This window comes from Bos javanicus, chromosome X, assembly GCF_032452875.1.
Source record: "Bos javanicus breed banteng chromosome X, ARS-OSU_banteng_1.0, whole genome shotgun sequence".
Classification (NCBI taxonomy): domain Eukaryota; kingdom Metazoa; phylum Chordata; class Mammalia; order Artiodactyla; family Bovidae; genus Bos; species Bos javanicus.
Window position 1 is genome coordinate 23,827,183 of NC_083897.1, and position 15,596 is coordinate 23,842,778.

Sequence of the window (15,596 nt, forward strand, 5' to 3'; positions counted from 1 at the left end):
ATTTGGTTATATTTGGTAAAAATGACAGTGAGTTTAGGTAGAAAGAGATGTTTCAATGAATGTTAAATCCTAGTTTGTTGATGGAGGTCTGTATCTACTAAGACTCATTTTCTTGATGGTTCTTTGCTGTTAGGGTATACTAAAGTAAAATTGAATTATTAAAGGACACTCTAGGGTTGTTTCTGAAGCTAATCTCAGTAATCTGTCTTTAAGTGAAGATCAGGTGCCTCACACATGACTTTCAATCAAGACTGGAAGAAGATATAATTTAAGGAACTGTCTCCAGCCTGGATGGAAGTACCTTTCCATCAGGAACTCTTAACTAGCTCATGCCCAGTGAAATTGAAGGGAAATTGACTCTTGGGTTAACTCCCACTTCCAAAAGGCCCCTAAGCTGGACTGGTCCATAGAGAGGCCTGCTGACCTCAAACTCACCTTAAAACAGTGCTCAAACAGAGGAAACTATACTACACTAGGGAGAAGGAAATGGCAACCCACTCCAGTACTCTTGCCTGGAAAATCCCATGGATGGAGGAGCCTGGTAGACTGTAGTCCATGGTGTTGCTAAGAGTCGGACACGACTGAGCGACTTCACTTTCACTTTTCACTTTCATGGATTGGAGAAGGAAATGGCAACCCATTCCAGTGTTCTTGCCTGGAGAATCCCAGGGACGGGGAGCCTTGTGGGCTGCCATCTCTGGGGTCGCACAGAGTCGGACACGACTGAAGTGACTCAGCAGTAGCACACTACCCTAGGATGAGAAGAAGATGACATCAGAAGCAGACAGCTTGCCCAAGATGCTGATCTGACTTTTATGATCATTTATAATGTTTTCTTGATTCCTTGGACCTATGCCTATTAATCAAATTTTTCTATCATGGACATGATTCTATGCTAGTTTAAAACGCAATCCAATTGTTCGGTTGTGGCCAGTTACCTGTGTCTAGTACTTCTGGATTACCTTGGTGGATTTCTCTTCTCTAGGGATACTCACAAGGAAATTTATTTTAGATGAGTGTTCAGTCCTGTTCTATCTTCATGATATTACTAGATGGGATTCTCTCACCTGGCCAGTTAATAATACCTGTTGTGATCCTGGCCATAGATTTAAGATTTCTCTTAGGGTGATTTAAACTCAAAGGGAGTGACGAGCTAAGTCTCCATTAAAAAATTAACCTCTCATCTATGAAAAGTAAAATTCCCACAATTATGGGGTAGATCTACATGGTTAACAGCAGACTATGGTCATTTAAGTTTAAAAGCTCCTCTACACTGGGAAGGGTTAAATCATATTAAAAATGATCAACCTGGTAATTATGAAACAAGGTTGGGTGCTTTATGAACTATGTCTATTATTACCCTTAGAGAGTGTGATTGGTATGGAACTCAGTGGATTTGTGGCACTAATTTATGGCCTTCACATCTACAGGGATGGATACGAAGGTGTAGCCTGGGATTCCCAGGAATTTAAGGTCATACATGTTAAGAAGTTAGAGGTAACCCTAACCAATCTAGCACTGGTATGATGTCAATGGGTCGAAGATCTGTATTCTACTGGTATGACCATTTAGCAGCTTGTGTGTGTGTGTGCCTTCAGTGGGGTTGGAGGATTTAATTGACCATATCTAAGCCTTAACACACAGGCACATAGCGCAGCCAAGAGGAGCTACCCCACTTCCGAGGTCAGGGGCAGAAGCCAGGAAGACCCCATGTCCGAGGGGTGGCGGTCAAGAGGAGTTATCGCATGTCCAAGGTCAGGGCAGCGGCAGAGAGTGCCAGGCTGCGACGGCACAGGAATGGCTGAGAGGAGCTACCCCACGTCCAAGGTCAGGGGTAGCGGCCGGGAGGAGCAACCCCACGTCCAAGGAGTGGTGGCTGTGCCTGCATAGGAGGGCCTGGAGGAGCTATTCCATATTCAAGGTCAGGAGCGGCGGCAGTGAGGAGATACCCCTTTTCTGAGGTAAGAGAAACCCAAGTAAGATGGTAGGTGTTGCAAGAGGGCATCAAAGGGCAGACACACTGAAACCCATAATCACAGAAAACTAGCCAATCTAATCACTCTAGGATCACAGCCTTGTCTAACTCAATGAAACTAAGTGATGCCCATGGGGCCACCCAAGATGGGAAGGTCATGGTGGAGAGGTCTGACAGAAAGTGGTCCACTGGAAAAGGGAATGGCAAACCACTTCAGTATTCTTGCCTTGAGAACCCCATGAACAGTATGAAAAGGCAAAATGATAGGATACTGAAAGAGAAACTCCCCAGGTCAGTAGGTGCCCAATATGTGACTGGAGATCAGTGGAGAAATAACTCCAGAAAGAATGAAGGGATGGAGCCAAAGCAAAAACAATACCCAGCTGTGAATATGACTGGTGATAGAAGCAAGGTCCAATGCTGTAAAGAGCAATATTGCATAGGAACCTGGAATGTCAGGTCCATGAATCAAGGCAAATTGGAAGTGGTCAAACAAGAGATGGCAAGAGTGAATGTCGACATTCTAGGAATCAGCAAACTAAAATGGACTGGAATGGGTGAATTGAACTCAGATGACCATTATATCTACTACTGCGGGCAGGAATCCCTCAGAAGAAATGGAGTAGCCATCATGGTCAACAAAAGAGTCTGAAATGCAGTACTTTTGAAATCTCAAAAATGACAGAATGATCTCTGTTCGTTTCCAAGGCTAACCATTCAATATCATGGTAATCCAAGTCTATGCCCCAACCAGTAACGCTGAAGAAGCTGAAGTTGAATGGTTCTATGAAGACCTACAACACCTTTTAGAACTAACACCCAAAAAAGATGTCTTTTTCATTATAGGGGACTGGAATGCAAAAGTAGGAAGTCAAGAAACACCTGGAGTAACAGGCAACTTTTGCCTTTGAACATGGAATGAAGCAGGGCAAAGACTAATAGAGTTTTGCCAAGAAAATGCACTGGTCATAGCAAACACCCACTTCCACAACACAAGAGAAGACTCTACACATGGACATCACCAGATGGTTAACACCGAAATGAAATTGATTATATTATTTGCAGCCAAAGATGGAGAAGCTCTATACAGTCAATAAAAACAAGACTCGGAGCTGACTGTGGCTCAGATCATGAACACTTTATTGCCAAATTCAGACTTAAATTGAAGAAAGTAGGGAAAACCACTAGACCATTTAGGTCAGGTATGACTTAAATCAAATCCCTTATGATTATACAGTGGAAGTGAGAAATAGATTTAAGGGACTAGATCTGATAGAGTGCCTGATGAAATATAGATGGAGGTTCGTGACATTGTACAGGAGACAGGGATCAAGACCATCCCCATGGAACAGAAATGCAAAAAAGCAAAATGGCTGTCTGGGGAGGCCTTACAAATAGCTGTGAATAGAAGAGAAGTGAAAAGCAAAGGAGAAAAGGAAAGATATAGGCATCTGAATGCAGAGTTCCAAAGAATAGCAAGGAGAGATAAGAAAGCCTTCCTCAGTGATCAATGCAAAGAAATAGAGGAAAACATCAGAATGGGAAAGACTAGAGATCTCTTCAAGAAAACTCGAGATACCAAGGGAATATTTCATGCAAGGATGGGCTCAATAAAGCACAGAAATGGAATGGACCTAACAGAAGCAGAGACATTAAGAAGAGGTGGCAAGAATACACAGAAGAACTGTACAAAAAAGATGTTCAAGACTAAGATAATCACGCTGGTGTGATCACTCCCCTAGAGCGAGACAACCTAGAATGTGAAGTCAAGCGGGCCTTAGAAAGCATCACTACGAACAAAACTAGTGGAGGTGATGGAATTCCAGTTGAGCTATTCCAAATCCTGAAAGATGATGCTGTGAAAGTGCTGCACTCAATATGCCAGCAAATTTGGAAAACTCAGCAGTGGCCACAGGACTGGAAAAGGTCAGTTTTCATTCCAATCCCAAAGAAAGGCAATGCCAAAATATGCTCAAACTACCACACAATTGCACTCATCTCACAGGCTAGTAAAGTAATGCTCAAAATTCTCCAAGCCAGTCTTCAGAAATACATGAACCGTGAATTTCCAGATGTTCAAGCTGGTTTTAAAAAGGCAGAGGAACCTGAGATCAAATTGTCAACATCTGCTGGATCATCGAAAAAGCAAGAGAGTTCCATAAAAGCATCTATTTCTGCTTTATTGACTATGCCAAAGCCTTTGACTGTGTGGATCACAATAAACTGTGGAAAATTCTGAAAGAGATGGGAATACCAGAACACCTGACCTACCTCTTGAGAAACCTATATGCAGGTCAGGAAGCAACAGTAGAACTGGACATGGAACAACAGACTGGTTCCAAACAAGAAAAGGAGTACGTCAGGGCTGTATATTGTCACCCTGCTTATTTAACTTCTATGCAGAGTACATCATGAGAAACGCTGGACTTGAAGAAGCACAAGCTAGAACAAGATTGCTGGGAGAAATATCAATAACCTCAGATATGCAGATGACACCACCCTTATGGCAGGAAGTGAAGAGGAAATTAAACCCTCTTGATGACAGTGAAAGTGGAGAGTGAAAAATTTGGCTTAAAGCTCAACATTCAGAATACGAAGATCATGGCATGTGTCCCATCACTTCATGGGAAATAGATGAAGAAACAGTGGAAACAGTGTCAGACTTTATTTTTTGGGCTCCAAAATCACTGCAGATGGTGACTGCAGCCATGAAATTAAAAGACGCTTACTCCTTGGAAGCAAACTTATGGCCAACATAGACAGCATATTGAAAAGTAGAGACATTACTTTGCCAACAAAGGTCCATCTTGTCAAGCGTATGGTTTTCCAGTGGTCATGTATGGATGTGAGAGTTGGACTGTGAAGAAAGCTGAGCACCGAAGAATTGATGCTTTTGAACTGTAGTGTTGGCTAAGACTCTTGAGAGTCCCTTGGACTGCAAGGAGATCCAACCAGTCCACTCTGAAGGCGATCAGCCCTGGGTTTTCATTGCAAGGAATGATGCTAAAGCTGAAACTCCAGTACTTTGGCCACCTCATGCGAAGGGTTGACTTATTGGAAAAGACTCTGATGCTGGGAGGGACTGGGGCCAGGGGGAGAAGGGGACGACAGAGGATGAGATGGGTGGATGGCATCACTGTCTCGATGGACGTGAGTCTGAGTGAACTCCAGGAGTTGGTGATGGACAGGGAGATCTGGCGTGCTGTGATTCATTGGGTTGCAAAGAGTCAGACATGACTGCCCGACTGAACTGGACTGACCTGAACTGATATAGGTTGCCTTTAAGGAGATATTTGACTGAAGCTCTCAGAAAACTTTATTCCTACTTCTAGTTCCCTTCCTTTGTTGCTTGTAATTCTTAGGAATTTCACGATGTGGCAGGGACTGGAGGATTTTGAGAGTCGATAAAACTGGAGACTTTTAAATATCCCTCATCTGGTGTAGCACTTCTCTGTTGCCACTTAAAGATCTGCCGACCAGGCACATACCACAGCGAGCTAGCATCCTCAACCCTGTTAGCCTGGTAAAACGTAGTCTTCTAGCTGAGTGAGCATTCCTTCAGCTCTTCACAGCCCCCTCTCCCCACAGGAGATAGAAGAGAGGATTTCTAAGCATCCTTTCAGCTACATGTTTCTATAATTTCTTTTAAAAAAAATTATGCCTTTATTTTAATTGGATAATAATTATTTTACAGTATTGTGATGGTTTTTGTCAAATAGCAACATGAATTGGCCATGGGTATACTTGTGTCCCTTCCCTCCTGAACCCCCCTCCCAACTCCCACCCCACTCCATCCCTCCAGGTTGTCACAGAGCACCTGCTTTAGGTGCCCTGGCCCTGCCTCATACCTCAAACGCACTCTGGCTATCTATTTTACATATGGTAATGTATATGTTTCAATGCTGTTCTCTCAAATCATCCCACCCTCTCTTTCTCCCACTGAATCCAAAAGTCTGTCCTTTACATCTGTGTCTCCTTTGCTGCCCTCCATGTAGGATCATCAGTACCATCTTTCTAGATTCCGCATGTATGTGTTACTATACAGTATTTGTCTTTCTATTTTTGACTTACTTCACTCTGTATAATAAACTCAAGTTTCATCCACCTCATTAGAACTAACTCAAATGCATTCCTTTTATAGCTGAGTAATATTCCATTGTGTATATAATTTCTTAAATTTTTTAAATTTTAAAAGTTTAATTTTTAAAAATTTAATTGAAGTAAAGTTGATTTACAATGTTGTGTACTTCCATGCTTATAGAATTTCATGTAGAAATACATGTTGGAAATGTTTGAAATCTGCATTTTTGCACTTTATTTTAAGGGATAGGTTTTTAGAAAGCACTTTATTGAATAAAGTGAGATTCAACCAGTCAAGGAGATCTAACCAGTCAATCCTAAAGGAAATCAGTCCTGAATATTCCTTGGAAGGATTGATACTGAAGCTGAAGCTCCAATACGTTGGCCACCTGATGCAAATAACTGACTCATGAAAAGATTCTGATGCTAGGAAAGATTGAAGGCGGGAGGAGAAGGGGACGACAGAGAATGAGATGGTGGGATGGAATCACCCATTCGATGGACATGAGTTTGAGTAAGCTCCTGGATTTGGTGGTGGACAGGCAAGCCTGGCATGCTGCAGTCCAAGGGATCACAAAGAGTTGGACAGGTCTGAGCGACTGAACTGAACTGAACTTACTGAATAAAAGGAGCAAAATATAATTAATTTCAGTTCCATTGTTATTGTTGTGTTAGTCATTCAGTTGTGTCCGACTCTCTGTGACCCCAGAGCTTCCCTGGTAGCTCAGATGGTAAAGAATCTGCCTGCAATGCTGGAGACCTGAGTTGGATCCCTGGGTCTGGAAGATCCCCTAGAGAAAGGAATGACTGCCTACTCCAGTATTCTTGCCTGGAGAATTCCGTCGATAGAGAAGCAAGGTGGGCTACAATCCACGGAGCCAGAAAGAGTTGGACATGACTGAAGAACTAACGATTTTAGTTCCATAGACAGGAACAAGGTATGAGTTTTGGAGATGAAGGTAAGGAATGTGGATGAAAGGGAAACACAGCGCTGATGGTCTTAGAGGGAAGGACCACGTTTGAAACTGGCTTCACAGCGACCCCTGGTGGCCGGAAATGTAAGGAAGCCAAGGACTGACTGACATACAGCCCTGACACTTGCTGAACCCGGAAATATAAAATGGGAGCCAGACAGAAGAAAGGTATCATGACAGGTAAGACAATGTTGCAAGAAGGCTAGCAAATAGAGATTCAGAGCCCTCTTACTTAAACCAGGACATTGCCAAGAAGTGTCAAAAACTATCCTTTGAAGTGAGACGAGTTCTTTTAGGTATTCACTTGTGGAAGCTTTGACTGGTAAAAAAAATTATTATTTTTTCTTTTTTGGAATATTTCTTCTCTAACTCAGGGTACATGTTTTCTTTTTACATATTTTATATTGTTTTTATGTGTGAAGCCCCATACTAATGCACCTAGAATTTTTCACGTTGAATGAGCTTCAAATATTCTGTAGACTCCTACTCTATAATTAAGTGTGGTTTAAAAAGCAACATATTTATATGCTCCTGGTAAGTTAGGAGGATGGTCCAGATTGATTAAAAGTCAGGTAAGGGCTTTGCTGATACCAGTGGACTGGGTGATCTGAGAATAAACACATACCCCAGAAACTGGAAGTGAGAAGGCAGTACAGCATAATGAAAATTTGAACTTAAGTCAGTCATAGATTCATATCTTGATTCAATCAATTGCTAGATGTGATGTTACTATATGTTACAGAGCATCGGTTAACTCATATGGTAGTCCATATAATAGGGGACTGTTGGGGATTAAATAAAATATGTGAATGTGAGGAAAGTGTTAACACAGCAGGTCTGGTTGTTTGGTCCTTGTATGTCAAGGGAACTGGAAACCATGATTTGACTATTGGTCAACCCAGGGGGAATGTTCTAATGTTAATTGGTTGATGATCATGTTTTGTTCACCTGATTGCTTGGCACAAACATCAACATCGATAATGTGCATCTGGTGTCATTGTTGGGATCCTGAGTTTCACTTGCCATGTCTGGTCATGGAGCATGATGTACCTATGGAATCTGTTCTCCATAAAAGCCTCAGATGCTGAGGCTTCCCTGGGCAGAGCCATGGTGCACACATGCCTCTAGATTATTGCTAGAGAAGAGAGCATGTCCTAGGTGGCCCCAGAGGGGCAAGTACTCAAAAGCACATGTCCAACCTCTCTGATTCACCCAAAAAGAAGTCTTTTTCCTGTTGCTCTTGATTTGTATATTTTTGCTCTAATAAAACTCAGCCATGACTATAATCTGCTTTTGAGTCTTGTGAGTCCTTTTTCTAAATCAGTAAAATTGAGGGGAGGGTGGCCTTCAGATATCCCAGACATAAAGGGACTAGTACAATGTCTGGCAAGTAGTACACATCCAATATATGCTAGCTATGGAATTTAACTGACCCTGCTGAATGTGACAGGGGACTGACCTCACTGTACTAGAATATAGGCTGGGACTGCAGGATTTTGTCTGTTTTTCTGAACCATGCTCTTGGAAGTGGGCAGGGATAACCTCTCATCAGTGAGGAAGCTAGAAAATATAACTCCAAGGTTTTCCCCTGGCCTCCCAGCCCTCTGGATTCTAAGTAAGAAGGTACCCTGTGAAGAAAATGGGTAGATATCCGACCTCTATCTGGGCCATTCTGAGAATGCACAACAGGGCAAACTCTCTTTATCAATTTGAAGGGTAAACAAAAGAATCAAAAACCTTGAGAGTGGGGCCTGGAGCCTGGACCCTTACTTTGGTAGCAGTCATCAGAGGCAGTGGTATTAGAAATGAGTATTGGGACTTCCCTGGTGGTTCAGTGGCTAAAACTCCACACTCCCAATGCAGGGGGTCTGGGTTCTATCCCTGGTCAGAGAATCACATGCTGCAGCCAAGGGTTTGCATGCCACAACTAAGAACTCGCATGGTCAAATAAATATGTTTTAAAACAGGAAATAACTATCAGGAATTTCCCCAATGCAGCCAGAATCAAGCACACAGAACCATTTCCACCACACACTGGGCACCAGAGAAAGACAGTCTTAAACTGTGAGGACACTCTGTCAAAATTTAAAAGATAGTTGGGTTGAGACTTCAGTTGAGGGCTAATCCAAGGGGAAGAGGAGCCCAGGGTATCCATCTTGCAATCCCTTTTTGTATTTGTGTGTGTGTGTGTGTGACTGTGGTTCGCATATAACCCTGTGCCTGTGTCCAACTGTTTTCAGCCCATCGACTGTAGCCCTTCAGTCTCCTCTGTCCATGGAATTTCCCAGGCAAGACTACTGGAGTGGGTTGCTATTTCCTCCTCCAAAGGATCTTCCCAACCCAGGGATCAAACCCACATCTCTTCCATTGGCAGGTGGATTCTTTACCACTGCACCAGCTGGGAAGCCCATCCAAGTGACCAGATCTACGTTGTTGTTGTTCAGCCATCAAGTCGTGTCCAACTCTGTGCGACCCCATGGACTGCAGCAGGCTGGGTTTCCCTGTCCCTCACCATCTCCCAAAATTTGCCGAAGTAGATCTAAGATACTTCCCAAAGAGATTTATACCTCTAAAATACAATAATAATTACAACAAAATCAGTTGTTATGTCACACATTTATTTACTATTTTTCAAGTAAATTGCCTCGAGATGGATATAAGTCTAATCTCAATAGTGATACCAAGTGGAGTTTTCCTCTACCAGGTTCTTAAATATGGTGAGCATATAATAATTGATAGAAGCTTGCTTCTTCTGCATGGGTGGTCTTTCTTTTGATCCCTTAATTATTTTGGGAGTTTTTATAGATGTCTTCCTTGCATTTTATATTGCACATTATAATCACCTCCCTGTCACTCTCACCATCACTGTTGTATGTTGTGATATCACTGTCATGCATGTTGCCATACAGTGTGTTGTATTTGGGTTGTTTCTTTTTATAGGACTTGTAAAAGTGCTTCAATTCGCGTGAAAACAGTGTAACTGGAACATGCTTTTTATTTGCGTCTGAAACATGAGTGATGAACGGCTCAGAAACAGCTCTGCAAACAAGGCACTTTTCCTTGTAGCATCGACAAAACTTCACTGGATGAGGCCTAGATAATATTTCTGCCCTACCTGCACTAGCTGGGCATTTTAGTTTAAGATATCTCTGGCGTTTGGTCAGTTTATCTACACTTGATTGCTCAGGGAAGCTTTGATTGTTTGGATAGGGTAGAGGAGTTTTGGTTGGCTTGGCCCGACACTGTAGACTTGGTGGCCAAGTTGGCTTGATGACCTTCTCTGGATAGGATGGACTGACCTGACTGACTAGCTTATGGGCATGAGCCTGCCTATGTGCCTTGTTTGGACTGTGTGTTCTATGCAACTTTTCCTGGGGGGGTGATCCTAACACTTTTTTGGGAGCTGATGGCTTGGATGGTTTTTTTTGACTCGAGGGCCTGACTAACTTTTCTGCACTTGAAGGAACTTTTCGTGGACTTGAGGGCCCAGATGACTTATCTATTCTGGATACCACGGATTGTCTTTCTGGATCGCCCAGACCAGCAGTCGGTGACTTGGAGTCAGTAAATGATATTTTAGATGACCTGGATGCCTTGATGGTGATATCTTCTTTCTTGTCCCTGAAAATACAGAGGATTTGGAATAAGACAATTTAAATCAGAGGAGTAAGATTGCTGTTACCAGAAAATATGGGCTATTGTGTCAATTTAGACTTGTGGTCTTTTTGTGGCTCTAGCAGGAAAATTGAACACAGTAAGAATCGGAGTGTGGTGAAAACTATGAGTCAGGTTACAGGTTTGAACTCGTGTTGAATGCTTTTTCTTTTTCTTTTTCTTAATTTTGCTGTTTCAACCACAGTGGATAACCATATACTCTATATACACAATGACACAAACTTGTTTCAAATCTACTGTTGAGAGGGAGAGAGAGAATTTATCTAATCCAGAAATTATAGTTTTTACAAAAAAGCCACAAGTTGATATGCAACTGAGGCACAAATGTCACAACCTGTCACATAAAAAAGTCTTAGACCAAATTCATTGTTTTCCTATCATATTTACACCATCAAGGTTTGTAACCATACATATTAATCCTCACAAGCTAACTCTAAAACTGAAGGAATAGAACAGTGGTATATTTCAGTCACCAGTCCTTGGATTGGGAAATTTTTAGAGACCTGGTATATCAAGTGCCAGCCTAATCCTCCTATATTAAAGCCAGGGACTAGAATCACTGAACACAGTTGAAAATTTTTCATGTTATTACATCTCAAAATGATAGATTATCCAAAATGTGTTACTATCTTTGGAATGCAGAGACCCAACTCCTTCTCCCCTGAGAAGATTTTGATTCTGTCTTATTTAGACAGTCATTCCCTCTTTTCATAGACTCAACTTACAATGAAATTAGCAGCCTGGGGCTCAAGTGAACCCTGAATAGGAGATAGTTTTGGCTAAAGTTGATAATGTACTTGAGATAATTTAAGAGCTTCATTTAAGTGAACATATCCAGCCCACAAGATGTTGGTAGCTCTTCTGAAGTCTCAAGTTAATGGTAAGTAACAAAACAACAGTGAACCCGCTTACGTGTAAGTGCGCATGCGTGTGCAGGTACAGTTCCTCATGCGCATGCACACCCACCTCCTCACCTCACCCCTACACCCGGCCACTTTGTATTTTTAGTTCAAAGGTGTAAGACTTAATGTTGCTGCTTTGGGGACTTCCCCGCTCTCACAGTTATAGAGTATAGTGAAGAACGCGTGCCTCCCCACAACCTTGTACTTTTATTCAAAGGTGTAAGACTTACTTGGCTGCTGTATGGGCTTCCTCGCTATCACAGCTATAGTGAAGCAAGCAGGTACACGAGACCATATAGCCAGTGATAAGGGTACCAATTACAATAATGAGTAGACGTCGCCGTAATTCCTGCAGTTTGGTCTGCTTGAATTCAGCATGTGTAGTTACTATGAAAGAATATGTATCATCAGAACATGTGCTTGGGAACCAAGTTTGCTTCCATTTTGATGGGGGTTTGTTACTGCAGATCTAAGTCAAATCTCATCATCAATTATTTCTTTAAGCCTGATAACCACTGCCAAATTCCTCCCTCTATCACCTCCCCAGCCAGCCACAGTCTACAAGCCAAATCTGGGAGCTGTCTTTGGCTAATCAGTATAATTACCTAGGTTACCCCACATTGTGGCTTGTTCGACCCATTACCTAGGTATTTGAATGTGTGAATGCACTGGAGTGTTGATGTTTGTGTGAACGTGTATGGTGGGAAAAGGGATGGGACAAGAAAACACAGTTCTTGAAACCTACTATGTGTTAGGTACCATGCTAGATTCATTCACATAGAATTTTCTGGTATGGCTGGAGGGGAAGGGGCAGGGGTTGGTGGATTGGGTGGGGAAGGGGAATGAAAGGGGACAGTAAGGCTGTACTCTTCATGTTTCTATGTTTGGAATGTTTACACAGAAGTAAAACTTTCAGGTGTTGTCCTAGAAATTCTCGAAGACCTTCTCATAGTAAAGTAGAATAAACAGCAGATTTCTTATACACAGCTAGCTTGTCTAATTAAGTACTGGAATACATTTAACATAATAGACCATACTTTTTAGGTTTTAAGGTTAGGGACATACCTGCAGTAGCAGATCCATTGCTTTCATTTCTATCTAAACAACTATTTGTCCAAATTGATAAAAGGAGGACATAAATGAAGAGATTCATGTCCAGGACCTTGTTGTCCTGTTTCCTCTCCCAAGGAAACTGCTGGATTTAAAATGACTCAGCTTGTTTTAGGGGCCTATGACTTCATAATCATTCTATGTCATATCCTGACAGCATAATCTCACCATGGTGACACATGAGCTCCTGGGTACAAATATTATGAAAAGACTTTTAATCCTTTATTTCTCCATTACATCAAATATTCTATCAGATTTGAATCAAAAAGTTTGAGGCATTATTAAGCACAGAAGGCAGAGAAAATGAGTTAGCTCTAGATACTGAAGAACTATTTTTCTTTATTAAATGTTAAGGAGGCACCTTACAGCCCTATAGTAGTTCTTAATGTGTTTTAGAGGTTAAATCATCCTGGGGTATAAGTTTGTAGGAATTTTTCTTACTAAAATTAAGATTTTTAATGTCCCTCAAGCTTTTTATTGAGCTGCTTTTAATGGGTACCACTAAAGACTTTCTGGCTAGTGAGTGACATGATGAGCTCTCCAATTTAGACCCAACCCCCGCCCCCACCCCATCAACTCTTGTATGGGAACTAGATTGCTAGGGTTAAAGTAATTTAGACAATTAGAAGGCTGTTATGTAGGTCCACCTGATAGAGGATGGTGGCTTGAAGCAGAGTTGTAAAGATGGAGAGTAATCAATGTATTGGAGATGTCTTTTGATGTGGGTAGGACTTGAGGAAGGGCAAGCCATAGGGCATGAAGGAGAGAGAGGTAGCATGGACGACGATTCATTGCTTCAACAAAAGCATGCTGGAGATCTATGTGACAGGAAGCTTTGTGTTAAGCATGAGCATTCAGACAGTCACAGTCCCTGCCTTTAAGAGTTGGAAATCTAAAGGGAGAGACAGACATGTAAATAACCAATCACTAGGTTATGTAATGGGGCTTCTCTGGTAGCTCAGCTGGTGAAGAATCTGCCTATAATGCAGGAGAACCAGGTTTGATTCCTGGGTCAGGAAGATCCCCTGGAGAAGGGATAGGCTAACCATTCCAGTATTCTTGGGCTTCCCAGGAGGCTCAGACACTAAAGAATCCACCTGTAATGTGGGAGACCTGGGTTCAATCCCTGGGTTGGGAAGATCCCCTGGAGGAGGACATGGAAACCCATGCCAGTATTCTTGCCTGGAGAATCCTCATGGACAGAGGAGCCTGGCGGGCTGCAGTCGGTGGAGTTGCAGAGTCAGACATGACTGAGCAACTAAGCAGCAGCACAGCAGAGCACAGCACAGCATGGTGTATATAATGGGCTTTCCAGGCGTCGCTAGTGGTAAAGAACCCGCCTGCCAATGTAAGAGATGTGGATTCAATCCCTAGGTTGGGAAGATCCCCTGGAGGTGGGGGGCACGGCAACCCACCCCAGTATTCCTGTCTGGAGAATCCCATGGACAGAGGAGTCTGGCAGGCTGCAGTCCACAGGGTCACACAGTGTTGGACACGACTGAAGTGACTTAGCATGCATGCACACAGGGTGTGTAATGTCATATGCAGGCAGTGATGTCACAGGATACAGTGCCACAAGATCATGCAAAAGGACTATCTCTTCAAAGTGGGGGGTCCTGGAGGAGATGACCCTTGATTTGAGGTGGGTTTGTGTGTGTGTGTGTGGTTTTTATTTATTTATTTATTTAAAAATTATTTATTTTAATTGAAGGATAGTTACTTTATAATATTGTGGTGGGTTTTGCCATACATCAGCATGAATCAGCCATGGGTGTACATGTGACGCTCCCATCCTGAACCCCCCTCCCACCTCCTTTCCCACTCCATCCCCCTCGGTTGTCCAGAGCACTGGTTTTGAGTGCCCTGCTTGATGCATTGAACTTTCACTGGTCATCTATTTTACATATGGTAATATACATGTTTCTTCTTTTAAAATGTATAAATTTATTTATTTTAATTGGAGGCTAATTACTTTACAATATTGTATTGGTTTTGCCATACATTGACATGAATCCACCATGGGGGTACACGTGTTCCCCATCCTGGACCCCCCTCCCACCTCCCTCCCCATCCCATCCTTCTGGGTCATCCCAGTGCACCAGCCCCAGGAACCCTGTATCATGCATCGAACCTGGACTGGCGATTCATTTCACATATGATAATATACATGTTTCAATGCCATTTTCACAAATCATCCCACCCTCGCCCTCTGCCACAGAGTCCAAAAGACTGTTCTGTGCCTCTGTGTCTCTTTTGCTGTCTCACATACAGGGTCATCATTACCATCTTTCTAAATTCCAGGTGGCTGCGACAGGCACGCTAAAACGCAGCGGAGAGGAGCTACCCAGTGTCCGAGATCACGGGCAGAAGCCGGGAGGACCCCATGCCCGAAGGTCGGCGGCCAAGAGGAGTTACCCCACGTCCGAGGTCGGGGGCGGGGAGGGGGCGGCCGGGAGGAGATACCCCACGCCCTTAAGCCCGAGGCCAGGGGCGGCGGTCAGGAGGAGCTACCCCACCCACCTAAGCCCGAGGCCAGGGGCAGTGGGCGGGCTGGAAGAGCTACCCCGCGCCCCCACGCCCGAGGCCAGAGGTGGTGGGCGGGAGGACCAACCCCAGGCCATGGCTGCTCAGGCACAGGAGGGCCTAGAGGAGCTATCCCACGTTGAAGGTCAGAAAGGGTGGCGGTGAGGAGATACCCCTCGTCCAAGGTAAGGAGCATTGGCTGCACTTTGCTGGAGCTGCCGTGAAGAGATACCCCACGCCCAAGGTAAGAGAAACCCAAGTAAGATGGAAGGTGTTGCAAGAGGGCATCAGAGGGCAGACACACTGAAACCATACTGACAGAAAACTAGTCAATCTAATCACACTAGGACCACAGCC

General features: G+C 43.3%; 1 protein-coding gene across 1 annotated transcript; it reads right to left on the minus strand.

Annotated features, from left to right (window-relative positions):
• Positions 1–9,626: 9,626 nt before the first annotated feature.
• LOC133243236 (uncharacterized protein CXorf66 homolog) lies at positions 9,627–12,904 on the minus strand. The gene is made up of 3 exons (XM_061409862.1): positions 12,672–12,904; positions 11,837–11,993; positions 9,627–10,650 (listed from the first exon to the last, which is right to left on the minus strand). Exons 1-3 carry the CDS (start codon positions 12,757–12,759, stop codon positions 9,810–9,812), a joined length of 1,086 nt encoding a protein of 361 aa, XP_061265846.1. The 5' UTR covers positions 12,760–12,904; the 3' UTR covers positions 9,627–9,809.
• Positions 12,905–15,596: the final 2,692 nt, after the last annotated feature.

Excerpts from the sequence above, each read along its gene's own strand:
- LOC133243236 (XM_061409862.1), bottom strand. The coding sequence starts at position 12,759 with ATGAATCTCTTCATTTATGTCCTCCTTTTATCAATTTGGACAAATAGT. Across the intron at positions 11,994-12,671 it reads CAATGGATCTGCTACTGCAG|TAACTACACATGCTGAATTC; the intron begins GTATGTCCCTAA and ends ATTCTTTCATAG. Across the intron at positions 10,651-11,836 it reads GAAGCCCATACAGCAGCCAA|GGACAAGAAAGAAGATATCA; the intron begins GTAAGTCTTACA and ends CTGTATTTTCAG.